We start from the raw sequence: 26,613 nt of genomic DNA on the forward strand, positions 1-26,613 counted from the left end.
TTTTGGGTTGTGTTTATAGTTTATGATAAGCTATAATAGCTTATAGTGACAATTTACCGAGCAGTGACCACGCACAGGTGGTCTGTGCTAAGCTCGACACACAGCCCTCCCTACTTAACCCTGACAACGAAGCAGGGAGGGAAGTGAGGTAGGTCCATATCCCCACTTTCGGGCTGAGGAAGTGGAGGCTGGGAAGAGAGGTTCAGTAAGTACCTTGCCCAGTAGCTGTTGGGCTACCAGAGCCCTGAGAAATACCTATGGGAAGAATGGGGAAAACAGCAAACCCCTGAAATACAAACGGTCTACTGGCTTTGCGTCAGTCTTCTCCCGAGCCGGCATCGAGAAGACCCACAAATGTCACTGGCCCTTCCTTGCACGTGGCCATGTGACCGGCTCTTCCCAGCCCTTTATCCCCAACGTTGGGGTCCTGTCTTATGTGAGGGCACTCCGTGGGGGCCCAGTGTCCTGGGCTCACCCCCACAGACAGCCCCGGAGTTTGTCAAACCTCCCTGCTGCTGGGCCCTGTTAGGCTATTCCAAATTTCTGGACAGAATAGTTGGTCCTTCCTTTTTCCATCCTCTTAACTTGATAAAGTAGCCCCAGACCACAGAGGAAGAAGTGCATGGAAAACGGTCAGATTTTGAGACAGAGGATTTCCGAGCCTGGTGGAGAGTAAGGGCGGGTGGGAGTCCCCTTTGGCTTTCCACCCAGTCGCCGGTGCAACTGAGCTCATGCTTCTGGCATCGGCAGAGGCTGTGGCTCTAGGGCCTATTGGCCCCCCGCTTCCCGATCCTGCTGGCTCTTCCCAGCGTCCCAACTCAGAGAAACTTCCATCCATCCCTTCCCAGGCCCAAGGCAGCAGTACAACCAATGTGTGTGTGTGTGGGGAGGGGAATCCAAGAAAACACTGCTCAAGCCCCTCACACCTCCCAGGCCCTGGCAGGCACAGCGTCTCCGCTGTCTACGCTGTTGGTGTTTGAGGGCAGGGGCGCCTGCCAGGAGGCCTCAGGGGTGGTACATTTTGGCAAATTTACCCCAGAGTACTGGTCCCCAGCCTTTCTGGTGCAGAGCCTGGATTTCCTCAGTACACCCAGAGATGACCGAATCCTGGGTGGGAGGCTCCTGTTAACTAGATTTCGAGGAGACCAATAGAATCTAGAACCCCAGTTATTAATTTATAGGAGGGGATCTCCCATCGCAAGCCAGCTTCAGAGCACCCCTTGGTCCTGGTCTCAAGTGACTGAAAAGAGTGGCTTTGGGATCAGCTAATGCTTGAGCAGCACAGGACGAAAGGAAGAGGTCATGTGAGGGACAGGCAGACACCAGCCACGAACCCCCTAGGGGACAGACGCTGTGCTTCAAATCCTGCTTATCTTCTGGCCCCCCAGGGCCGTCTGCTCAGTGCCCAAGATTCCCTTGTTAACTCCTTCTTCCAGGTTTTCCTGCTGACCACGTCCCCTTGTGTAGATAAGTTAGTACCACCAGTTAACTTGGGAGTTAAATGCATGATCCAGTGGGCCTAGGGAACATTAGTCTCCACTCATTCTCTGTGGCTGTAATCCCCTGAATTCCTAGAGGATAAGCATATCTCTTTCATCTGGAAATCCTCGTCTCCTCAGGCACTGCTTATAAACACCTCTTGTGCAATGTTTTTCTACATACATCCCAATAATCTAGAAACCAAACTTGCTGAAACTGACCTACTAACCTTTGCCTGCCTCTCGCAGCTGCTCGGACAGCGCTGCCCTTCAGAGCTAGTAGCTCCTGTGTGTCTCCCTCCCACTCCTGTCCTGACATCTGTGGTGTCGTAGATGCAGTGTTGGGAGCCAGAGAGACCTGGCCGACCTGGCTCTAGACACACTTGCACCACTGACTAGCCGTCTGAAGAGGGCAAATCACTTTCGGAGGGCCTCATTTTCCACATCTGCAAAACTGATGGCAATACTTGCTGTTCCCATTCCAGAAGGCTGCTGGGAAGAGGTAAGAAAGGGTAATCCCATTCTCTGTGGTAATATTGATAACTCTGACCTACATGGAGCCTGCTTTCACCAAAAAACGGGTCTGTCTAGGTTGCCGAGGACAATTGTCCTCCGAGGGCCCAGGAGACCCCAAGTGGGAAAGTATCTCATCTCAGTAGACTTGTGGGGTCCTTTAGTCCCCTTCTTTGAGGAGCGTGGCTCGCAGCTTGAGGACGTGTATGCCTGTCTTCTCCCTTGAAGTACTGGGTGTGGTGTTGATGGTGAAGATGATATGACCTGTGTTTGGGGCTACCCTCTCCGTGCTTGATTTTGCTTCCAGTGACAGTTCCATTTGCTCAGGAGCTCCCTGAGTTAAGATAATAGGGCATCGGGCTTGGATCAGTAATTTTCCATTTTCTTTTTTTTCAACAGTGGAAAATGCATAAAAGCAAAGCAGCTGCTCTGGTGACTTGGTGGGAACCCAAAGCTTTCTCCTGGCTCAGACCCACAACTGGACTTAGGACTTTCTGGAAAGCCCCTCTTGTCATCCTGTCCTTCCCTTGCCCAGCTCTGCCCTCCTCAGGCTGCCCCTTCTGTGGGAAGAATCACAGCTTCGTCCATCTCCAGTTGAATTTTGGATCTTTCTTCTGTTAAATAGGGAGTGAGACCTACTATGCAGGATCTCTTGTCAGATCCAAACTAGATAAAATACGCAACGCAGGTGCTCTGTCAAGTACAATTTCCTGCCCCCTCCCCCTGTGGCTGCACCTTCTTACCTCTTGGGCTCTCCCAGTTGCTCTCCAGTATCTTTCCAGCCATTCACTTAGAAGGCACCTTCTAGCACTTACCACACCGCATTGGAAATTTGTGGGTTGTTCAGCACCGCATTTTAAAAACGCATCCTCTAGGGGCGCCTGGCCGGCTCAGTCGGTGGAGCATGCGACTGGATCTCCCGGTCGTGAGTTCCAGTTCAAAGTTGGGCGTAGAGATTACTAAAAATAAATAAGTAAAATAAAAATGCATCCTCTGCTGGAATGCATCTCTTAGAGGAGGAGGGAAGGTTTAGCTTGGGCTAAAGTTGATGACTGATACTTGAATGAATAAGCGTCAGTAGTATTCATCTTGTCAATAGCATTCACCGTGAATTTCGCAGGACTGTGCAGGCAGGACCTGAGGGTGGTGTGTGTGTGTGTGTGTGTGTGTGTGTGTGTGTGCGCGCGCGCGTAAAGCATTACCATAGTGGACAACCATGCGGGAAAAGTACTTTCTTAAGTGGCAAAAAATGTGAATTGGAGTCTTGGCTTCATACTCGCATACCTCCTGTCCCCAAGGACCCTTCTCCCTCTCAGTGCTCCCGAGAGTGAGAGAAAAGAGTACGACCACACGTCCTCCAGCTGGGTGCGTTCTGGTTGTGGCTCTGAACCCCCAAATCCAGCGTGCAGTGAGGTCCCACCCATCGTTAATGATTCGTCTGAAACACGTAGACACCTAGGCCATTGCTATAGCTTATTGGCTAACGCTGCTGTCAATCTGAGGGCACAGGCGGAGGCCTATGGGAAATGGAGTCCGGCAAAACCGAGTCCTTCTGGGGTCCGCGTTTCCGCTTCCGGTGTTTAGTGGCTGTCCGAATGCCCGGACTACGGGCCTGGGCTCGGGGTTCGGGGGTCGTGTGGGGACGTTGAGTGGCCGCGGAGAAGGTGCCAGGGGCCCCGGCTACCCGTACTCACAGGGCCTCGGCGGGCCCACGCCACTCTCAGTTAGGGTGCTGACCGCCCTCGCCGAGGGGTGGGGGGCGTGGCCGGACCGAAACCCTGGGTCCCGCCGCCTCGGGCCCTGGCCCCGGGAGCGGCCCCCAAGCAGGATGCGCCCCTCGTGCTGGCACCGCCCCTCCTTCGCGCCGCCCACCGGACCCGGCGGGGACGACCCTGGCCCTGTAGGCGCCGAGGCGACCCCGTACCCAGTGCCCGCGTTTACCCAATAAGGCTTCCAGAGAAAGTCGCCCGCGGAGCGGAGTAGTCCTCCAGTGTAAGTCACGCTCTGCGGGCCAGTCCCCTAAGTACAGGGTCAAGGGGCGGAGCCCCTGCTTGTTTCCTGCCCTATACCAGCTATGTGACCTGGGCAAATCCCTGAGGGGGGCTCTGAGCCGTGATTGTCCCGCCGAAGTATCCAACTTTCCTGCCAGTTTTAACATCCTATATGAGTGTGTTTATTATCCCTGCTCTTAAAGCGTATAACCTTAGCCAGGGTAAGTCTCCCTACTTGGGAGAGAGTTATTCCAGGGCTGAGACTTGGGGTGCCCAGTGCCGAGAGCCTAGCCAGAGAAGTGGGCAGTTGACAGTTTGGACCCTATGAGTCGCTGAAGCTTAGAGCGAGCTCCACCCGGGTGCTGCTCTCCAAGGTGCTGCTACCTTGTAGGCCTTCTCGTCCTTGTCCTGCTCATTCACTTCCCAAGACAAGTGGCTTGGGAGGGTGGGCGGTTTATTGTCCCCATTATCTCCTCCAGCCCATCCTCATTCGTCAGTATGGATAACTGACATTTTTCTCAGCCGGGAGACCCTCGTCCAACTCCGGAAGCTCTGCCATCAGTGGCTGAGACCAGAAAAGTGTACGAAAGAGCAGATCCTGGAGTTGCTTGTGCTGAAACAGTTCCTGACTGTCCTTCCTCAGGAGATCCAGATCTGGGTTAGACAGAAGCATCCAGAGAGTGGGGAGGAGGCCGTGTCTCTGGTGGAAGACTTGCAGAAAGAACCTGGAAGATGGGGGCTCCAGGTGAGAACCAGGAGCCTTGTTCTGAGTAGTTCACAGAGGGGAATGGGAGAGCAGAGTGCCCTTGGTTTGCCAGCCAGATAGGTGACGTGTAGTACTTTGCTCTTTGTGTTAAGTGGCATTTGCTTCTTCCCTGGGCCCAGTAGCCACAACTTCCCTTCCGAGCTCAGACTGATGCTTCAGGAAATGCATAGCATTGGTTGTTCTGAGTGTTGGTTCCTTCCATTAAGTAAGAGAATTGCTTAAACTGGCTCGAACACCACTCTGGGCCAGGAGGCGCACCCAGGAGAACATAGAAGCTATTTGTGGTGGTGGTGGTGTTTTGGAGAGTAGCTCTCATTCATCAGCAGCCAGCTGGAAGCAAGGGGCTTTACTAGTCTTTACTAACAATATTGAACCTTTGGGTCCTACTGAAAATTGGCTGTAGTTTTGGTTGGCTGAGTTTTGCCCAGGGACTGACAGGAGCAGCCCCAGGAGAGCTGGTGGGCAGACTGCAGTAAGCCTGGGTTCCAGACCTTTCCTGTTTGTCTTCCACACACCCACGCTCCTTACTGCCCTGCAGTGATCTGCATAAGGCTGATTTCCTCCTCTGCATCTTGGGATGGTTACGTTTTAGTACCTACAGAACTCTGACCACTTCTAGTCCTTGAACAGGGGCAGGAGGGACGCTTCGAGGAGAAGGAACCCTCAGGATCAGGACTGTGTTCCCTAAACATCCGTCTGAAGCAAGCACAGACAGGATCCATGTGTCTGTGACAGGCGATGGTGAAGAACTCACAGCCAGAACCAGAAGAGTTGAATCACAGCCCCGAAGTAGAATTCCGACCCATCCACAAGAGCGGTAAGCAGCCGCAGTTTGGGGAGGAAGAAGGGACGCTTCTGTGAAGAGGATGCGGAAGTCCCCTCCAAGTGCAGAAAGTAGGATTCCTTTCCACTCGGAGGAGGGGGCGTGTGAAATGTGGCTGACCACATGAATCTGGGGGGTCCTCAATAAGGCACGTCCAAAGGGATGAAGGGCCTTGGTTGGCATGTTTTGCAAAATCACTTAGGGGAGCCTGGGGCACCTTTCCTTATGTGAGTGAGAGGTTACTGGTCCCAGTAGGTTAGGTGTGTGCACAGATTTTAGGCATGACTGGTGGGAAAAGCAAACCAAAGTGCAGTAATTCTCAGACCAGGTACACATGTCCCCAGACCAATTCTGATGACTCAAGTGTGTTATCAAAACTGAAGAAGAAAATCATAAAACCGGGACAGTAGGTAACCTGGATGGACATGGAAGGGAACAACCTGGGACTCTCCTCTTAGAAATGTGTCATTTTGGTTTTTCACCAACCTTCTTTGGTGGGACAAAGCAGACACAAAGAGAAGGGGGAAGACTCTAAGTTGGGCTGGTCTCCAGGGGGAGTCAAGAAACATCGTCTTCTAACAGCTCCTTTCTCTTCTCCACAGCCCTGCCTGATCCTCGGGCTCTGGCTCTTTCTGTGGAGGAGAGTGGTGATGACCAGGGGATGATGAGCCCCTCCCAGGTGAGCCAGATTTTTCTCTTACCCGGGACACCTTTTACTACTTGAGTGGGGGCCTTTTGCGACCAACTCTCTTGCTTATCAGAAATGCCGAGGCAGGGGCGCCTGGGTGGCACAGTTGTTAAGCGTCTGCCTTCGGCTCAGGGTGTGATCCCGGCATTATGGGATCGAGCCCCACATCAGGCTCCTCCGCTGGGAGCCTGCTTCTTCCTCTCCCACTCCCCCTGCTTGTGTTCCCTCTCTCACTGGCTGGCTGTCTCTCTGTCAAATAAATAAATAAAATCTTAAAAAAAAAAAAAAAAAAAAAAAAGCAATGCCAAGGCAATTTTAGCCAGCAGGGAGGCCCAGTAACTTTACAGATCAGGCTCCACAGTTTCATCCACCAGCACTCGAGTGCTGGCTGAGGCTGTGTTGGAAGGCAGGTCAGAGAAGCCCGGGCACAAACCAGGCCACACAGCAGCAGCTTTAGAGGACGGGCATTCAGGAACCATCACAGAGGATTCTGAGGGGGAAGAACTGGGTGTTGAAGAAGTGTGTAGAAGCTCTGGGATCCCAGCCCTGTTGCGGAGTCGTACTCGTAAGCCCTGGTCACAAGCAAGGCGGGAGGGCCCTAGCCGTTGGCAGGGTTTGGAGAGAACCTCACTGCAACCAGTTAGTTCAGAGGTGCCGTGGGGTTCAGGGCATGCTGCAGGCATCTGGAAGGGGCAAGGGAAGCCTGTGTTTACACACAAGTGGGACAGCCCTTTGTTCCTGTGTGCCATCAAGGAAAAGGAAGAACCATTATGGAAGAGTAATGTTTCTAAGCGTAAAAATAAACGTGCATATTGTCAGATCACGTCCCATCGCTTCTCAGGAAGTCGCCAAGATGCTGTGGTCAGCGGTAGGGGGTCTTCTGCTCAGGCCTCATGACAACCAGCAGCAGCGTCTTAGCTCACTCTGTCCCTTTCCTGCAGGTGTGCACTGGGGGTATGAAGAGACGAAAACCTTCCTGGGGATTCCTCAGGGAACCTACATAGGAGGAAAGGCCCATCTCTGCTGTGCATGCGGAAAACATAGCACAGCCAGGGCTCACGCTTTGCTGTCCACCGAGCAGCCCACACTGGAGAAAAAGAAAAGAAAAGAAATCTTCTAAGTGTGGCCATTGTGTGAAAAGCTTTGGTTGAAGCTCACATCTGGTTTGCCACCAGAAAATCCACACTGGGGAGAAGCCCTACAAAGGCCCTGAATGTGGGAAAGGCTTCAGTGATCCTTCTAACCTCACAGCACACCAGAGAGTCCACACTGGAGAGAAGCCCTATAATGTGGAGAGTGCTGGAAAAGCTTTGACCAGAGCTCCAGCCTTACTATGCACCAGTGAGTCCACACAGGGGAGAAGCCCCGTAAGTGCAGCGAGTGTGGGAAAAGTTTCACCAATAGCTCGCACTTCAGTGCACTCTGGTGAACACACACTGGCAAAAAGCCCCACCAGTGCCCTGAGTGTGGGAAAAGATTCAGCAAGAGTTCCACGCTCACCAGCCATCAGAGGATCCACACAGGAGAGAAACCCTACGAATGTCTCGAGTGCGGGAAACGTTTCAGCGACCACTCAAACCTCATTACCCACTGGCGAATTCACACTGGAGAGAGACCCTATACATGTGGGGAGTGTGGGAAAAGCTTCAACCAGAGCTGCAGTCTCATCATCCACCAGAGAATCCACACCAGAGAGAAACCCTACGAGTGTGCTGAATGTGGGCGGCGATTCAGCAATAGCTCACATTTTAGTGAGCACCGGAGGACCCAAGTGGTAGACTCGAAATGTGGTAGGAACGTCTTTAAAGTATGCAGTCTAAGAACACTGCAGAATGTTCCAAAAACGGTTGGTACGGTCTTTGATTCTATACCATGACACCCACACGAGATGGAGAGAAAGAATTTAGACCCCAGTCCAACAGATGTTATTTTATTTCTCTTTCTAAAAAGTCACTGGGCTTATGAAATACTACTCAGGGCTTTCTTCTCCACGCTATTGAAATGGAAGCTCATTTGGAGAGAATTCAGAGACCAGTTCTGAATTTGACTGGCTCACCATCACAGTACATCTCCACTATGATCCTGTACCTTAATTTCCACAGCTTGGTACGCTGAGGGGGAGAGTCCCGTCCCTGAGACCCTCCTCCAGGGACAGAAGCTTCGCCCCACCCCGCTGCTGGCCCTGTGGACAGCCGGCTCAGCCACAGTGCCAGCAGCTGCCGAGCTGTCTTCTCAGCGTGGGGCAGCTACACAGGGATTTATGAACTAGATACGGTTTTAGAAGTCTTCCGTGGTCCTCCCTATGGGAGGATTGGGCCCGGGAACTGCCTACATTTCTCCACATTCCTTTTCTTAGGATGTCCATGGAGTTGAGAGAAAAGCACTCAATCATGTCATTTGGAGGAGGGAAAAGGAGAAAAGATCAATGCTGGAGTTGGCTTTCTGAACCACAACCTACTCTTCCTCTCAGCATATTAAGCTGAATCATATGAGATTGCCATTTTGATCTCCAAAACCAGCAATTTCATGATTCAACTGACAGACTTTTTGCAGGATAGAATTACTCCAAATTTACAGGGCTGCCGTAGAGCCTGACAGCTCCCACCGCGTCCTAAAATATCACACCGGGTCTAGGAGATCACAGACAGGATAATGTAGTGGGAAAGCCTCTTCTATTTACAAATCTGTCCAGAGCAATAACTACGAACCACAGCATTGATCAAGAAGACTCCCAGTTGCAGGTTCACGGGTTCCTGGAGATTTGGGGTGTCTCTGTGAGAGCAGAGCACAGTTCCTGCGGGGACTCTGACACACACAGCAAATGGTGCTTGGAAATAAGTGAAATACAGTTTCTCCCTCTTAAAATAGTTTCCTTTGGGGCACCTGGGTGGCTCCGGTGGTTAAGTGTCTGACTCTTGATCTCAGCTCAGGTCTCAATCTCACGCTTGTGAGTTCAAGCCCCACAATGGGCCCAGCATGGAGCCCACTTAAAAAAAAAAAGTTTCCTTTGTGCATTTCACTTGAAAATATTTCCCCACAAATTTCTAGAAACCCACCAATTATAAAACAAAGCACTGTCAACACATGACAATTTCATATAATTAGATTTATAAAATATGATTAATGAGTTTTTTAAATGAACATCAAAGAACTTATTTAAATAAAGTCTTATCTGTCAAAAGCAGTCATTCTGATGGGCTGTGGGCTTTTTATGTTGTTGCCATTAAGGAAGACACTGAGTTTTCCTGTAAGAATTGTCTTTGCACCACCTTAGAAGCCCCCCATCAGTGTATTTCCAGCACAGAGTGTCCTGCACGTAAGAAAGGCTTCACCAACACTGACAGAACGAGCTTGTTATCTAGCCCCATCAATCACCTCTCTTATCCATGAGACTTGGCTCTGCCCAGTATCTGCTCTCTGAAGACAGATTCCCTTCAAAAGATGTCAGTTTGCTGCCACTGAGCAGACTTCAGAGAGCCTGTTTTCGGACATGGTTTTCAAAAACCTATCCCAGAAATTTGGGTTCAGGATTTTTTTGTAAGGCCACGAAATCAATCTGATATGTATTATTTTAAATCATTTCACTCTTCAGAATGAGAAAGGCCTTCCTTGGGTGGAAATTCAACATACTAAAACCAGTGTGGCTATGTATTTTAAAAAAAACTTTGGAAATAACCAGAGTCCCTTCTGGAAAACTTTTGCCATTATCCTTTGGAATGGAACAAGGAGATTGAAACAGAATATCCATACAATTTCATCTCACATGTATTTGCCCCTCAGCAAAGTAACGGAAAGGCTGAGCGGGAGACTGTAGATCTTTCCTCGGGAATTTACACTCCCTGAGCGATAGGACCTGCGAGGCCACGGCTCTCGGTGGTGTCCACAGTTAGTTCTCCAGGGAAGACTCGAGCAGGGAGTGAACATGAGCTGACTCACATGGAGCGGCTTCCCTGGGAACCAAGGGCAATAGGTACTCCGTACAAGGTCTGGAGTTTGACTTGAAACTAGCCATCTGTTACCTTGCTCAAGAGTGTTGGGATGTACCTTTTTGTCCGCCACGGTACTTGGCAGGAGCAAAGCAGGGGGCTTTTATTTTTAGCTCAACTCAGACTCACTATCACGGCTTTCGAAGTTTCTGAATCAGGCCAGCAGGGCGGCTTTTGGAAGCTGTTTGCTTGGAAATCCCTCAAGATGAAAATAATAATGAAAGTTCTAAGTGGGAATGCATGAAATTCACTTTTTTTTTTTTTTAAGATTTATTTGTCAGAGAGAGAGTGTGCGCGCACAATCGGGGAGCGACAGGCAGAGGGGGAGCAGGCTCCCCACTGACCAAGGAGCCCGATGCGGGACTCGATCTCAGGACCCTGGGATCATGACCTGAGCCAAAGGCGGACGCTTAACTGACTGAGCCACCCACATGCCCCAAAATTCACTTCTATTATAACAGTTGCAGTAGAGGACAGTCAATCGAAATATGCATTGCAAAATTTTAACTGAAAAAGCTCATAGCAAAAATACTGGCCCATATTCTTATTTACAGATAGCTAAAACAGGAGGTGGGTTTTAGAAGCTAATCCCGCTAGCTGAAGCGGATGCAAGTATGTTCACCCATTAAATAAATGAATTCCAAGTGCATCCTATGAGTGGAAGGGTCAAAGGGTGAGCCGTTTTCACCAAGTGGTCATAGACGCAGCCCCAAGGCAGAGGCTTTGTGAGGCTGAGGTCCCCCAGGGCTGAACGAGCCACATGGGGCACCGTGCAGGTGACCTCGGCCTTCCCCCCCTCCCCCGACTCAACCCAGAATGGGGGCCCCCTCACTGGCTTTGATAGCTCTGCTTTACCTGCAGAGAACCGACCCTCCCCCTTTACTTCTCTCCAGGACTCCAGCTTCTGGTATCCTCACAGCTCTGAGTCCTCCAGTCCGGAGGCCGGAACAAAGCCAGCTCCACCTGCTGCAGATTCACGGAGGCAGGCCCTGCGCTGAGCACTTTGCTGCAGGGGGTCTGGGAACCACCACAGCCACGGCAGGTGTGGGCCACCGAGCAGAGCTGGGCCTTGCTTGGGCCCTGATCTGACTGCACATGGTGGGGGGGTCCTCATGACCCTGTATCGGCCCCCAGCCGTGCACTGCTGGGAACCACAGTGGCTGTGGGGGTTGGCCTGTAAAGTCAGCCCACAAGGAAATGATTGTATCTGCTCAAAATGACTCTCGCGAGTCCCCTCCACAGCCCAGGAGGCAAAGGCAGCGTCTCTCGCAGGCCTGTGAGATGCTCCCGAGCTGAAGGCCCAGGGGCACGAACCCTGCAGGCAGCAGCAGGAGCCCGCCTCCCACTGCCGCTCTGGACAGCTGGGCCCTCTCGTCCATGGGCCGAGGGGCCGCCGCCCCGGCCAGGCCACATCACTTCTCTGCGCCCCCGTGCTCATCTGCAAAACAGGGAGGGGGTGCAACCCTCACTCCTGGTTCCGAGGTCTGATTCCCCAAACACCTCACCACCACTCCCAACCCGTCACCGCGAGCCCCTGGCTGGAGCGCGCTGTAGCACTCGTCTACACACTAAGGGTTCTAAGTCAAGCTAGCGAACTTAAATTCTTAGCCTCTCCCCTTCACAGTATCCTTCAGAATGATGTGGAATGCCAGAGTTGTGGGCGTTTTTTTAAAGTTTAAAATTCTTGTTTTTAGGATATTTAGAAGATTGTGCAACTGTCACCATTATCTAATTTTAGACCATTTTCTTCACGCCAGAAAACCCCAAACTCATCAGCAGTCACTCCCCAGTCCCCATGCCCCTCATCCCATCCTCTGGCCACCACACCTCTCCTTTCTGTCTCTCTGGATTGGCCTGTTCCGAACATTTCCAGAAATGGAGTCCTACAGCGAGTGGCCTTTCGTGACTTCCCCTCAGCGTGCTGTCTGCAGGCCCCTCCACATTGTGCCGGGTGGCCGAGCCGCCATCCTCCCTCTGGCCGATAATGTTCCAGGACACAGACGCGCCGCAGCGTGTTAGCCCTTGGTCAGCTGGTGGACAGCGGGCTTGTTCCACCAGTGCTTAGTGTGAATTGTTCGTGTACGTGTTTTGACACGTTTTGTGTGGACACGTGTTTTCAGTTCTGTTGGATAAATAACTGAGGAGTGCAACTGCTGGGCCACACAGTAACTCGAGGTTTGGCCTTTTGAGGAAGTGCCAGCCTTCTTTTCCAAAGAGGCTGCGCCATTTTACATTCCCAGCCTCGGTGTACGAGGGTTCAGATTTCTCCACATCCTCCCCGCAAACTGGGTAGTCTTTTTTTTTTTTTTTCTTTTTAGGTAATCTCTACCCCCAACATGGGGCTCGAACTCACAGCGCCAAGATCAAGAGCTGCATGCCAGGCGCCCCTAGTCTTTTTGGTTCTAGCCATCCTGGAGGGCGTGAAGTGATGAAGCCGGGTTCTGACTATACCGCGGACTCGTGCAAGGTGCAGGGTGGCAGGTGGCGGCTCGGGAGGAGGGGCCCCTGCCCCGCCCGCTCCGCAAGTGTGCAGGTGCCCTGGTGTGTGCCCGCGGGCTCCAGCCACGCTCCCCGCCAGCGGCCACTCTGGCCACCTCTGAGGCCCAGCGTGCACATGCCAGGTGCACAGCCTGCCCCCGAGAGGACAGAATGGAGGAGGGTGTGCAGGCCCCGGAAGCAGGCTCTGGCCATTTGGACAGGACGTTCTGGGTCCCAGGTGCCTGGAAGTTGGCCTGGCGGAGGGATGTAGGCTCTGTGGGCACACAGCCGTGGCCTTCTCACCCCTGGAGAAGGGCACGGCTAGAGGAGGGCTGGGTGGGGCTGGGCCCCCTACAGCACTGGGCCCTGGCATCCACTTTTTAAAAAGTGTGATAAAACATACGGAACGTAAATTTTGCCATTTTACCGTAATGTTTAAGTGTACAATTCACCGGCAGTAAGTCCATTTGCATTTCTGTGCAGTTATCGCCACCATCCAACACCAAAACCTTTTCATCGTCCCAAACTGAAAGCGTACGTGTTCCACACGATCTCCGCGTGCCCTCCCCCAGCCCCCCGCAACCACTGTTCCACTTCCCGTCTCAGCCAACCGGCCTGTTTTGGGTCCCTTCGCGTAAGCGGCATCATAGATCTGTCCTTTGCGTCTGGCTTACGGCCTGGCTGCCATTCTGCCCAAGTCCGGGGGTCGCGCTGCGGGCAGAGCAATCTGAACCACCTCACTGACTGGTTATACTTCCTCGAGGAAGTGAACGCGCACAGACAGACAGAGGGCCGCGCTCTTCCTGCCTGGAGGAGGCCCGCATGTCCTCGTCCCCACACGCACCGTGGCCGCCCCCCTTCTCTGCTCTCACTCTGAAGCCCGCAGGGACGCCCCCCTCCGCTCTCCTGCACAGCACGCAGGCCTTACGGACCGGCGCAGCCCATTTTCTCAGTCGTGTGTCCAACTTGCTTTCTCCCCGCGCTGGCGCTGCGCCTTCTCTCAGTTCTGTTTTCTCCCAGGCGGTTCCCCCTGCCGGGAACACCCACCCTCTCCCTCGCCTGAGGGAAGGACGCAACTCAAATATGGCCTTTGCGGAGCACACCTGGTCTCTAACCAGGCAGGTTAGCTACTCAGCCCCCTGTGCTCCCACATCGCACGACCCCCTTCCCTCTCCAAGTGTTCCTTCCGTCCCCCCACCAGGGCGGCGGCTGTACACCTCTGACCTCATATCCCCGCGGCCAGCACGGCGCTCGGCACACAGCACTGCTCGGTGGGTGCTGGCTGGGAGAACCGGGACCCCGAGCATCACCTCCTCCTCCCGCAGCTGCGGGACACCCGCTTCGCTCCCGAAGCCCAGGGACGGGGCCCGCTGACAAAACCAGTCACGGCAATCACACACCCCTGCACATCCTTCATTCACGCAAACTGACCGTGCCCTTGCTGACCGCCCGTGCTGCCCTCTCCACACGTGCTCCGTGCCAGGGCTCCTTCCAGACTCTTGCTCCTGCCCCCCAGAAGCCCAGCCTCACACATGTGGGGCTGACCTTGGCACGGACTCCGCTCTCCCCGCCGGACCACCGTTCTGTGTTATGCAGCTCGCACTCTCAGGAGAGAAGTGCAGATCGGCTCGTCCCAGGGAATGGATTGGGGCCACCCGGCTGTGGCCAGGTGGGGCTGGCTACCTCACCCTTCCAGAGAAGGACGGGGCGGGAGGCAGGGCCTGAGAAGGGACTGCGGCCGAGCCCCCCCAGACACGGCCTTTGAGAGCATCCCTTACTCCCCTGGCCACGCGTCCTCCTCCGGCCTGGTCATCTCCTCCTTGACCACGGCACATTCTGTTCTGGAACACATCCTTCCGAGCACACACGTGCGCAACGGTGCCCCCAAATGCATTACTCACCTTTGCTACTTTGCCATTTGCTGTGTTTCTCGCTGCTTCCTTTTCAATCTCTCCAAATCTTTCTCTTGTGTTTTGAATCTCTGAGATGCCAAAACAAGTTCCTGAACGTTCTCTCCCCTTCGTGCTGAGTCTCCATCGCCTTTGCCCGGAGCCAAACTGGAGCGGATCCTGTGCTGATGTCAGTGTGAATTGCTGATGGTCTTCGGGTCCCCCTAGGGGTTCTCTGGGGCTTCTTCCTAGAGCAGCTGAGAGAACCCCAGGCGTTCCTCGCCGGGGACTGTGCAGGTTCCCAAAGGAGCATTCTGGAAACCGGAGGTGAGGCTTTGTAGCTGTCCCACAAATCGGAAGCACAGCTGGCATATGCGGGCAGGGGCCGCACAGACACAATACGACTGTTGAGACAGTGCTGCACAACCAATGCTGCTGGGCGTGCGTGGAGGGCAGGGACTCTCGGGGTGCCTCACACACTCGCACAACTTACTCGAAGTGCAAATTCTCGAGCTGCACCTCAAACGTGAGGCGGCTTTCCAATGTGGTGACGTGGCCAGGTGGAACCACAGTCCCCGGAGTTCATCTCCCCGTATGTTTCCAGGTAGAGTGAGCCAAAAGAGTCGCTTTCGGGTGAGATTTGGAGGAAGTGAGGTGGCAGCCATTTTTTCTGAGCGCTTGGGCCCTGAGGCAGGTGTAGCTCGCACCGGCGCTTCTCTGCGCAGCTGCTCTACCTTCCGTGACCGCGTCGCCGCTCGGCCACAGGTGTGTTCGGCTCCGCAGTGAAGGGCGCCGGCTGCTCCTGCCGGAGACCCAAGCATCAGGACTGCAGACAGCTAGAACTGCCCCGGCTCTCCCCTCTTCCGCCCACCGTCCCTTCCGGGCTGCGGGCCCGGCTCCAGCAGCCGACTGAGACTGCTCGCCAGCTCCCCCGATGCACAAGGTCAAGTCTGTGTGCGCGTGTGGGAAGGATCTCCTGCTGGCCTGTTCCTCTCATTGGAGCCTGGCTAATACTCCTACAGATCGGAAACCCCAGGGGTGGAGCTCAGCAGTCGGGTCTAACCAGTCCTCTAGGTGCTCCGGACACGTGCAATTTTGAGAACCACTGATGGACGGAAACTTTTTATAGTTATGTGGGCCTAGACCCTACCTTTTTACAACGACATAAGGACAGTTTTAATGTACCTGAATTTCCCAGAAATGCGACTACTATATAAAACCAGGGAAAAGAGTGAATTCTTTTGTTCAGAACTTTCCAAAGTGTTTTTTAAATTTATTTCAGTAAACTCTATCCTCAACATGGGGCTCAAACTCATGACCCCAAATTCAAGAGTTGCAAGCTCCACTGACCCAGGCAGCCAGGTGCCCCTTAGCAGTTCAGAAAAATCACGTCACGGACTCTTTGGTGTGTGGCACAAATACAGCACACCTGTATCGGTCTGTAGTTGCAGCCGTCCTGTTCTCCAGGATTTTACAAACAGCGCGAGCATCGGATTACACCCCATGCAGAAGTGTGAACATTTATGTATGTAAATACACGTTCTTTTGTATTTATACTGGTTTTGAAATTGTAAGTAATCAATTTTCCCTGTGAAATTTTATTTCAGCATAGTAAAGGGGGGTTCACAGAAGGCATGTTGGGGCTGACAGTGCTGAGGGGCACTGTCTTGTATTAATAACTGAGCTGCAGCGAGTGTGTCTGTGTGTGTGTGTCCATGAGCACAGTTTCTGGGCCACGTTTTGGTATCATGATTGTAGGAATTGGCTAGTTCCCCAGAATTTAAATGAGTGTTTCTAATTGGGGCACCTGAGTGGCTTAATCAGTTAAGCTTCTGACTTTGGCTCAGGTCATGATCTCAGGGTCCTGGGATGGAGCCCTGCATCGGGCTCTGTGCTCTGTGGGGGAACCTGCTTCTCCCTCTCTCTTCGTCCCTCCCCCTGCTTGTGCTCTTTCTCTCTCAAATAAATGAAATCTTAAAAAAGAAAAGAAAAGAAAAGAATGTCTCTACCATGGGAATTTGCTGTTCTTTAAAAGTTTGAAAGACAGTGTACCTACAAAATTGCCCCACCCCCAACGTCCTTTCTGGTTTACTTACTCCTTCAAGTTTTTCTTTCTTGAGTATTGGAGAATTCGGATTTTCTACTAAAAAGTAGTTTACAATGTCAGTTTTTAAGAAAATTAACTATCTTGAGCTTTTCAAATTAACATATAATTTTACACATTGTTTTCTTATAATCTTCGTTGTTCTTTTTTTTTTTTTTCCTTTTTCTTGCTTAATTCGTTGAGGTTTAGATGTGGTGCCAGTCATCTGTTTGTCCTCAGTTCCACGCCGGTTCCAACCCTCTGCTGTACTGCAGGTGCAGACACCCCCCGCCCCCCGCACCTCCCAGGCTCCCCGGCTGGCGAGCTCCCGTCACATCTGGTCCTTGGTGCAGGCCAGTACTGGAGGGCGGAAGGAAAGGAGCTGGGGGACTTCTCCGGTCTCTGTACTTCCTGCTGTCTTCAGCTGTGTCCTCTGCAGTCCCAGCTACTGCTCCACAGTCCCAGCCCCAGCCAGCAGGACTGCTGTGCTCCCCTTCCCACTGGGAGGCCCCACTCTTCAGCTCTAGTCACACCCACACCCCACCCCTCTGTCCCTCTGGGTAACTTCCCGCTGTTGCTCTTCTCTCATGGGCCCCACCTTGCCCTGCACCCCTTTCAGATGCCTCCTAACTGAATTCCTGCAGCTGAAATACTGGCTGTGGGTTCAGTCCTTCTGGCTGGACCTTGACTGACTGACACGCATTTTATCACTATTTTTCAGCAAAGCAGCTTTTGAATTCATGCATCAATTCTACTATTTTCTAAATGACTCATTTCTGCTTCTATTTGGTGAAATAATATAGCTTTGCCAGTGGTATCCTGTAGTATTTGCCAATTTCTGTGGGTAAGTATTTCCATCACAGCCAATTTCAACTGTCAGTGTGACGTCACTAACAGGAGGACAGAAGGAAGACTTCAGAAAATGGTAAAAACAATCACATCTTCAAACTGAATATTTGAAATTAAACTTCTCCAATATGGAACACTCCCTCAACTTCATTGTTAAATAAGAAAATCATTTCGTTTGAAAATTTCTCAGGTTTTTCTCACTTCAAAATAATTCCTAGCTGCTATGAATAGACTTGTGCCCTGCCCCAAATTCTTATGTTGAAACCCTAACCCCCAAAGTGACAGTATTTGGAGACACAGCCTTTAAGAGGTAAATAAGGTTAAATGAGGTCATGAGGGTGGGGCTCCAAACCGAAAGGACTGGTGTCCTTGTAAGAGAAACAGAGACCAGAGCTCTCTCCGCAAGGACACAAAGAGGCCCCGTGAGCACACAGATGATGGCTCCCACAAGCCAGGAGAAGAGGCCTCAGAAGGAAACTTGCTGGCACCCGGATCTTGGATTTCCAGCCTCCAGGACTGTGAGAAAGTGAGTTCTGTCGTGTGAGCCCCCAGTCTGTGGTGTTCTATTGGGGCGGCCCGAGCTGATGAATACAAGTATGCCCACTGACGGCCAGCAAACCAGAGCCCATCATGGTCACAGAGCTTGTCTGGGTGACGAAAACATTTTGGAATTAGAAGTGCTGATGGTTGTGCAACACTGTGAATGCCGTTAATTCTACGGAATTGTACACTTAAAAATGAAAAGACAGGCAAAGTGTTACATATATTTTAACCACAATCTTTAAAAAAATTAATATACCCAAACCACCAAATCATATACTTTCAGTGGGTGAATTGTGTGGTGTGTGAATTATATGTAAGGTGTGTGAATTATAGCTCAATAAAATTATTTTTTAAGACTCAGAGCCCAAACTGACGAGTAATCAAATAATTTCAAAAGCAAACTTGCTGAAAATTCCTTAACAAATGTGACAGTGAGAAAGTCTGTGTAACAGGAATGCAGGTACACTTTACTATTTGCTATGGGCCACCAAAAAGAACTGTCCCTTGGGTCTCCTCCCCTGGGAGGGCAGGGGCAGGTGTGGGAAGGCACCACCCTGGCCCCGGCTGTGTCCCAGTGTGAACCACCCAAGAAGGGAGCGGTCCAGGCTCTGCTGCAGGAGTACTGGTGAGAATGCCTATCTCCCCACCCCGGCTAGTCTCATCTTTAGAAAAATTGGCCCCAAATGTTTAAATACATGAAGAGTCTCGATTTCACAAATCCAGGAAGTAAAGACAAAAACGACAAGTAATGAGTTTTCACTTATCAGACTGGCAAAGGTCAAAAAGCCACTAGGGACCCTTGGCTGGTGAGAGAAGAGAAACAGACAGACCCATCACTGCTGCCGTCACAAATGGCACATCTCCGGGGAGGACACACTGGCAGTATTTAGAGAACCTAAAAATGCACGTATCCTCTGCCTTAGCGATTTTAATTTTAGAAATTTATCCTACAGGCTTTTGCTCCCGGGTACAAACATTGTTCACACTATTTGTAACAGCGAAAGATCAACTGCCATTTAACAGGGGACTGGATGTACAAATTATGGTCGACTGCACACCAGTCCCACGCACCATCGGGAGCAGCAACCACGCTGTTGCCTTGTGCCTCCTGGACTGGGTCATCATGTCACCTTCATCAGCTGTCCAAGCAATGTTTTACAATTTGGCAACTTGATAGGTAAAAAAGGGCAATAACCTTGTTTTATGTTATTTCCTTCATTGCTACTGGGGTTGACTTCTTTTTTCATGCTTATTGGCCCTTGTACATTTTGAGTTCTATAAAGAAGTTCACAAAACGTGTTTTCATTTGTTGGTTTTTTTGATTTTCACTGATGTTGTGAATACAGACAGGTATAAAGCACTGTCACTCTACACGTGGGGGAAATGGGGCTCTCGGATCTAACAGGAGCTATGCATCCTGTTTTTTAATACATCACCTCACTTTCCCAACAACCCTGAGAGGTTAGCTCTTACTATTCTCACCTTACAAATAAAGAACCCGGGGGTAGGAGAAGCTGGCGGACTTGCCCAAGGCCACTTGGCGGGTAACAGGGACCAAAGTCGGTACCTTGGCTCTACAGTAGCTCCTCCTCTTCTTTGAGGCGAGGGCAGAAAGACGCTGGGGTCAGGAGGCCACGCGGAGGTCCACCCAGTCCCACACGTGCAGTGAGGCGTCACTTGCTGCCGATAACAAAGTCCGTGGTTTGTGGGGGTGCCAAGTGTGGGTAGTGACCAGTGGAGCAGTGTCTATCTGACTGCCCTCCAGGAAGATGTGACCTCTGTGAGTGAAGAGAGGGTCTACTTGGCTCCCCACTCCATCCCAAGATGTGGCATCGTAGACCTGGACTGTCCCATCAAAACCTAAGGAAGAACGAGAAAAGAGAGGATTGACATTGAATCTCTAAAGTAATTTTTATTGTTTGTTTGTTTTTTATCTCTATGCCCAACAAGGGGCTTGAACTCACGACCCTGAGATCAAGAGTCCACACTCCAACTGAGTCAGCCAGGTGTCCCTGAAGTAATTTTTATAGTTTGCTCTCTGGTACCAAAACAGGCTATAGAATGAGAAATCAAATAATAACAAGATGCTTAAGGCCAGGGGCGCCTGGCTGGCTCAGCCTGTACAGCATCTGACTCTTGATCTTGGGGTCACAGAGCTGAGCCCCATATTGGGTGGCAATTACCTAAAAAAGAAAAAAGATGCTTAAAGCCAGCTGAAGGGCACGTAAGCTCTGCCCTCGACGTCGGCAGCTGACGACTCCACTGAGCAGGTGCCGGTGTACTTCCGCTGTTCATCTGTTACACGCCAGGCCTAAGGCCAATCCTGGACAGGCATTCTTTTAATCCAAACACACGCATGAAATAGGTACTATTATTTTGCTTGGGAAACTGACGCTTAAGAGACTCTTTCAAACCTTTTCCACTTGCCTCAAATTCTAATCCCTCCGCATCTGGATCCCTCTCAGCAGATGGTCTTGCCCCCTGCTTGATGGGGTTAACAGAAGCCCTTACAGAGGGGCACCCGCATGTCCCCCCACGACCTGGCTACACCCACACTCTGTCCTGTTGTCTTCTTGCTACCAAAGAGACAGTTCCTCCACCAAGCTTGGTTCTTTTCTCCCGCTCTTTTTGGATCCTGCCATTTTCAATGATCTTTTCTTATTCTCTCGACTATTCTTTCAACCTCTCCCCTTCCATAGGTCCTTCCCATTGACTTCTGGATGCCCTCATTATTAGATACCCTCCTTAAGCTAGAAACTGCCGTGCCAGACCCAGGAGTCTGCTGACCTAGCAGCCTGCTAGAATTCGAAAAGCAAGCAGACCAAGAAGCATTTTTGTGATCCTCTCACCTCTTCCTGGTACTGCTCGGTGACCATCCTAGAGCCCCACTGGCTGCAGGCCTCTCGACCAACCTCAGCACCGCATTCCTGCTCAGGTAGGAAAGGCCTGCTACCAAGGTCAAAATTTAGTAGCTAGAACGGGGAAGGGCCTGCCATGGAAGAACCCGGAGGGAGTTGATCTGGAGCTTCTCCGAGAGCGACTTTCACTTCTGGGGCCAGATTTATTATGGGGCTGCAGGCTCCTTCCTGAGCACCGTATAGTCCCCTGGGAAAGAGATCAAGTAACAGACCCAAAATGCTGCTCAGCAGTACCTGAAATGGCCAAGCAGCCGTCCAGGCCTGGAGCCCAAGTCACTCGCAGCAGCTCTGGGTCAGGGCTGGGTGCAGACACTGAGCACTGGACGGAGCTCACAGGATGGCCGAGGTCCCGGGGATCGAGAAGGCAGAGCTGCCCATTGGAGCCAAGGCTGGCAATGCTGGGCCCAGGGCCCCGGCCCCCAACGTCAGCATACCACCTCCCGCCAGCAGCTCCAGGGCCGGGGCTGAGATTCTCTGACGGCGCCCACTTCTGGCGGATGTCAACGAGCCCCAGCCGGCCGGAGGCACAGCAGAAGGCAAAAGTGTCTGCGTCCAGGACCTGCAGGCTACTCAGCTCCTCACTGTCGCTGACCCCTGCAACACAGAGGGTGACACAGAAAGCTGCTGGAGTCACAGGAGCCTGGCCGGTCGCACGGCTGCAAGGGCTGACCGGCTGCAGTACCTGAGGTGTACGTGGTCTTCTGTGTTTCCAGATCCACGATGTTCAGACTGCGGAGCCTCGCCCCGTGGAGGACTCTGGGTGCCGTAGAAGAGAAGATGGCCACCCTGGGCCAGAGACCGCCCTCCTTCTGCTGCACAGCAATGCTGCTGACAGCCTGAATGACATCTGGAGGAAAGCACAAGAGGCTGAAATCCGGGATGCTGATGAAGGCCTGAAACATCATGAGGTGAAGGCCAGCCAGTAGTCTTCCCTCGTACATTTAGGTCAAGGAAGAAAGGGGGCTGACAGCTGGCAGAGAGGACGTGAGACATAAACACTCTGGATTATGTTCACATCTCTGAAACTGTCAGAAGCACGTGAATTCCTTTACAATCTGTCTTACAGTTTTGCAAATGGGAGATGATGAATCACAGCAGGCATCTCAAAACCCCAAAAGCAGTTCTGGCTTTTTATAGTTTTGCAAAGAACAAATAAAGATAGAAAACAGCAAAGAACGCCCTGAGGATGTCACTTACACCTTAAGTGAAAATAACAGGTACAGAGTTCACGGACTAATAGTATTTCTTCAAACACATGTTCCAGGACCTCAAGCCATCTGTGGACGCCTAGCAGGAAAAGGTCACGACGCCAAAGTCTCCAAATGGAAACCGGGCAGCAGGGTCCACATCGCTGTTGCACCGAATGGAGGAAAGACACGCCTGACCTCAAGACGGATCCAGTTTCGGTGCGTGTGCTCAGCCTGCTTGGTTCTCACCTCTGTGTTCTACACGGGAGGCTTCTCTTAGTGGCAGCCATTTAGAGCACAGCTCGGAACAAGTGGTTTGCTGTACAAACTACTTAATGGGCGATGCAGATTTCCATTTTGTACTTTCTTGCTCCTAGCAACCATCTTTCAACAAAGGTACCAAGGCACATCAATGGAGAAAGGTTAGGCTCTCTGACAAATGGTGCTGAGACAACTGGATATTTACATGCAAAAAAGGGACTTCACACTGCACACAAAGGGTAACTCTAAAGATATCACAGGCTTAAATGCTGGCACGAAAACAATAAAACTTTGGGGGAAAAAAGAAAACAAAGCATAGGGGAAAAATCTGTGGGTTAGATAAAGATTTCTTAAATATGACACCAAGAGTATAGTTCTTATGAGAAAACACTGACAAACTGGACCTCACCAAAATGTAGAACTTTTATGCTTCAAAAAACACTATTAAGAAAATGAAAAGACAGTAACAGACTGTAAAAATATTAGCAAAACACATATAGGATTAAAAATAGAGCTACTCTATGACCCAGCAATTGCACTACTGGGTATTTACCCAAAGGATACAGACATAGTGATCTGAAGGGACACCTGCACCCCAATGTTCATAGAAGCAATGGCGACAACAGCCAAACTATGGGAAGAGCCCAGATGTCCATCAACACATAAATGGATAAAGAAGATGTGGTATATATATAAATGGAATATTACTCAGCCACCAAAAAAATGTAATCTTACCATTTCTAATGACATGGATGGAACTAGAGGGTATTATGCTAAGTGAAATAAGTCAATCAGAGAAAGATAATTATCAGATGATTTCACTCATATGTGGAATTTAAGAAACAAAACAGAAGATCATAGAGGAAGGGAAGGCAAAATAAAACAAGACGAAATCCAGAGGGAAACAAACCATAAGAGACTTTTAATTCTAGGAAACAAACTGAGGGTTGCTGGAGGGGAGGGGGGTTGGGAGATGGGGCACCTGGGGGATGGGCATTGAGGAGGGCACATATGTAATTAGCACTGTGTATTATACGCAATTGATGAATCCCTGAACTCTACCTCTGAAACTAATAATATACTGTGTGTCAATTAGTTGAATTTAAATAAGATAAAATAAACACATATAGGACAAATCTAGAATGTATAGAGGACTCTTAAAGATGAAAAAGTCAATCAAAAAAACAGGCAAAATATGTGATCAAATATAAGCACCAAGAAAAAAGGAGCGTCTGTGTTCCGCCGGCTGCCGTAATCCCCGAACCTTGCTCACTGCCTGACACCTCAGAAGCGCACGGTGAGTATTTGCGACTGAGTGAGATAGTGGCCGCTGCTACAAATCACAGTACTGATAATAATCGTAAATGTTCCCTTTTCTTTTAAAGTAGGCTCCACACCCAATGTGGGGCTCAAACTCACAACGCCAGCATCAGGAGTCCCATGCTCTGCCGACTGAGCCAGCCCATAAATGTTCCCTATCATCTGCCTCCAGGAACGAGCTCTAAGCAAAATGGAGGCGCAGACCACGCTGCTGCTCAGTGAAGAGCCTTCACCTGCACTGAGATCACTTCTCATCATCTAACTACAGCTACCACCAGACGTGTTCCGAGGGGACCCTGAAGTCGGACCAGACCCGCGTCTAAGTCGTGCTACTATCTTCGTGTCTTTCAACAACTTCGCCTCTCTGGGACAGTCTGTTCTCAGACTCCTGAGAATTTAATGAGATCAGGCATGGAAAGTCCTTGGTACAGTGCCTGGAGTACAATATGCTTGTTAAGATTACTGTTACCGTGTACAGATTATCGATTACTCTGAGTAAGTACCTACTAAATGTACAGTGAAAGCAGAGCATCAAAGGGCCTGGGATGGCACGCTGCCTCAGCCTGCAGGGGTGGGAAAAACAACAAACTCTCTCACGAAGATCTGCGGAGGCATTTCACCACAGAAGATCTATGAATGGCTAATAAGCACAGGAAAGATGCTCGATATCATTAGTTATTAAGAAGATGTAAATGACAGGCACAATGAGAAACAACTGCACGCTGACTAGGATGCTTTAATAAATGCTGACGAGGACTGTGGGAAAATAGAAACCCTCCTACACTGTTGGTGGGAGTGTAAATAATGAAGCCAGTCTGGAAGAGTTTGGAAGTTTCTTAAAAAAAAAAAAAAAAAAATCCAACATAAATTTACCATATGATCCAGCAATTTCACTCCTAAGCGTCTATTCGAGGGAAATGAAAACATATGTCCCCACTAAGACTTGTGCACGATAAGAGCCAGAAGTCAGACCCATCACCTGGTGAAAGGAAAGGCAAATGCAGTGTGTCCATGCAGTGGAATATTATTCAGCCACACGAAGGAACTACTGATGCACCCTGACCGTGCCTGGGGAACCAGATGCCCTCTCATGGCACGACAGGGCAGACCTCGAAGCGTTATGCCGAGTGAAAGAAGCCACATACAAGAGACCACACACTGTATGACAGGAAATGTTCACAAGAGGCAATCTATTACAGAGACAGAAAGGAGATTAGTGGGGCAGGGTGCAGGCATGGGGAGGAACGGGAAAGGGCACAATAGATCTTACCGGGGTTATGAAAATGTTCTCAAACTGGCTTACAGTGATGGCTGCACAACTTGTTAAATGTACTAGAAATCACTCAACTGTACACTTAAAATGTGTGAATTTCAATAAAATTATAAAAAAATCAACAATCGTAACTACAAGTCAATGATACAAACTGGACGCTGCAGCATTAGACAACTGACGAAGAAGAAACAAGAGGAAAGCCCTTTGAGTCAGTGATCTTGCAAAGCAAACGAGCACAAGAACTGTCTCTCTGGACAGTGAGGCCTGGGGAGAAGCCGGCAGCTGCCAGCCGGGTTCTGGAAAGCATCCGAGTGAGGCGGTGCGGGGACCAGGGGCGGAGGATCCCACAAGCAGAGGGGCAGTACCCAGATCGGTGGCCTGTGCCTGTGAGGCACACCTGCATTCTGGCCAACAATGCCCTAACTGAAGGAGGGATGGAAGGGGCTGGATCAGGGCTGCCCGCTCTTGGTGCCTGCCTGGCAAGGGAACCCGCAAACCCACTGCTGGAGGGAAGGTTATTCCACACGAACGAATGTCCCTTCCCTCCTGAAGGGAACAGGATTAACAACCCCTGGTCCTTCTCCCGTTCCCTTTAGGGAGTAGAGTGACTTCATGAAGAGGGAGACTGGTAGGCTGAGCCTCTTGCTCCCTCATTATTTTCCAGCCCTGAGACGAGCATGCCTGCAAAGCGAGGTGACCTCCTTGCCACCGCCTCCTCCCCGAGGTGAGCTCGCCTGGGTGCCCTAGCTCTGCCCTAGCTCTGCCCCCACCCGGGGGAGAGGCACGGAGTACAGCAGGAGCTCCGCCTGTAACTGGGTGGGTGAAGGGAATTCCTGAAGGCGCAGGAAGCTCCACCTGGGAGCTGTACGCCAGGCCGCGGTTGCTAACTCATCTCTGCCCACGTTACAGTAGATACTGCGTTCTAATTCCCACCTGGCCCTGTGACTACTCCTTAACTGGCTTAGATGAGGGGGCAGGGGCGTATGGGTATCAGGCTTTCCCACAACCCCGCTCCAAGTCAAATTCACTCACCACTGTCCTCTGTGACCTGCCACACATGCAGGTAAGAACTCGGAAGACCAGTGGTGACCAGCAACCTATTCATAACAGACAGAAGTATCAGTCCAGAGAGCGGGGAGCTCACCCACATACCCCCCGGCCTTTTCCCTTCCCAGCCCACTCAGCTTGGGATCCCTCCACTCCCCATACTGGGAAGCTTCCTGCAGGGAGAGATCATCGAGACCAGTCACGCTCATTTCACGGAGGAGGAGCAGACTCACTCCACCTGAGGGACCCGCAGAGCTCAGGGAGGCTCATGGGACTGAGCCCAGGCTTCCACGGGGCACGATGCATCCTAGAGAGGACACAGCGTGAAGCCTGGACACACAACCCTCACCCGGACACTCTCAGCCTCTGCCAACCGGGGCTACTGGTCCCCACTACCCACCGCCAGTTCTTTGAGAAACCAAGGGCATCCTTCTACTCTATGTTCCTTGGAACAACTCCAGCGATCTGGGGGTTACACTAGCCCAAAGGTCTGTCGTCTGTGAGGGACCATCAAACTACC

The 26,613-nt window shown here is 51.2% G+C and overlaps 1 protein-coding gene and 2 long non-coding RNA genes across 8 annotated transcripts in view; 1 reads left to right on the top strand and 2 right to left on the bottom strand.

The window, feature by feature from the left end:
* On the bottom strand, positions 1 to 4,016 carry LOC130541963 (uncharacterized). Its single transcript, XR_008956125.1, has 2 exons — positions 3,933 to 4,016; positions 1 to 2,950 (listed from the first exon to the last, which is right to left on the bottom strand). It is a non-coding gene; the product is annotated as an uncharacterized LOC130541963 (long non-coding RNA).
* Positions 3,412 to 10,930, top strand: LOC123001675 (uncharacterized). 3 transcript variants are annotated; one of them, XR_006410819.2, is made up of 5 exons: positions 3,412 to 3,983; positions 4,505 to 4,727; positions 5,379 to 5,565; positions 6,174 to 6,250; positions 7,201 to 10,929. It is a non-coding gene; the product is annotated as an uncharacterized LOC123001675 (long non-coding RNA). The 3 variants fall into 3 exon arrangements; XR_007190382.2 differs by having other exon boundaries at positions 3,416 to 3,983; positions 4,626 to 4,727; XR_006410818.2 differs by lacking the exon at positions 3,412 to 3,983 and having other exon boundaries at positions 4,336 to 4,727; positions 5,379 to 5,642; positions 7,201 to 10,930.
* Positions 6,604 to 26,613, bottom strand: part of WDR73 (WD repeat domain 73) — a 22,799-nt gene continuing 2,789 nt past the window's right edge. Inside the window, exons 5-9 of one of the 4 annotated variants that reach the window (XR_008956124.1) lie at positions 26,079 to 26,143; positions 21,688 to 21,852; positions 21,240 to 21,599; positions 19,655 to 19,947; positions 6,604 to 7,346 (exon numbers count right to left, since the gene is read on the bottom strand). Coding sequence is in view for 1 of the 4 variants with exons in the window: in XM_026510515.4 (XP_026366300.1) it covers positions 19,712 to 19,947; positions 21,240 to 21,599; positions 21,688 to 21,852; positions 26,079 to 26,143 (826 nt within the window). In the remaining 3 variants the exon portion in view is untranslated. The other 3 variants (XR_003319334.4, XR_003319337.4, XM_026510515.4) reach the window with 3 other exon arrangements.

Source organism: Ursus arctos, unplaced genomic scaffold (genome assembly GCF_023065955.2).
Source record: "Ursus arctos isolate Adak ecotype North America unplaced genomic scaffold, UrsArc2.0 scaffold_28, whole genome shotgun sequence".
Taxonomy (NCBI): domain Eukaryota; kingdom Metazoa; phylum Chordata; class Mammalia; order Carnivora; family Ursidae; genus Ursus; species Ursus arctos.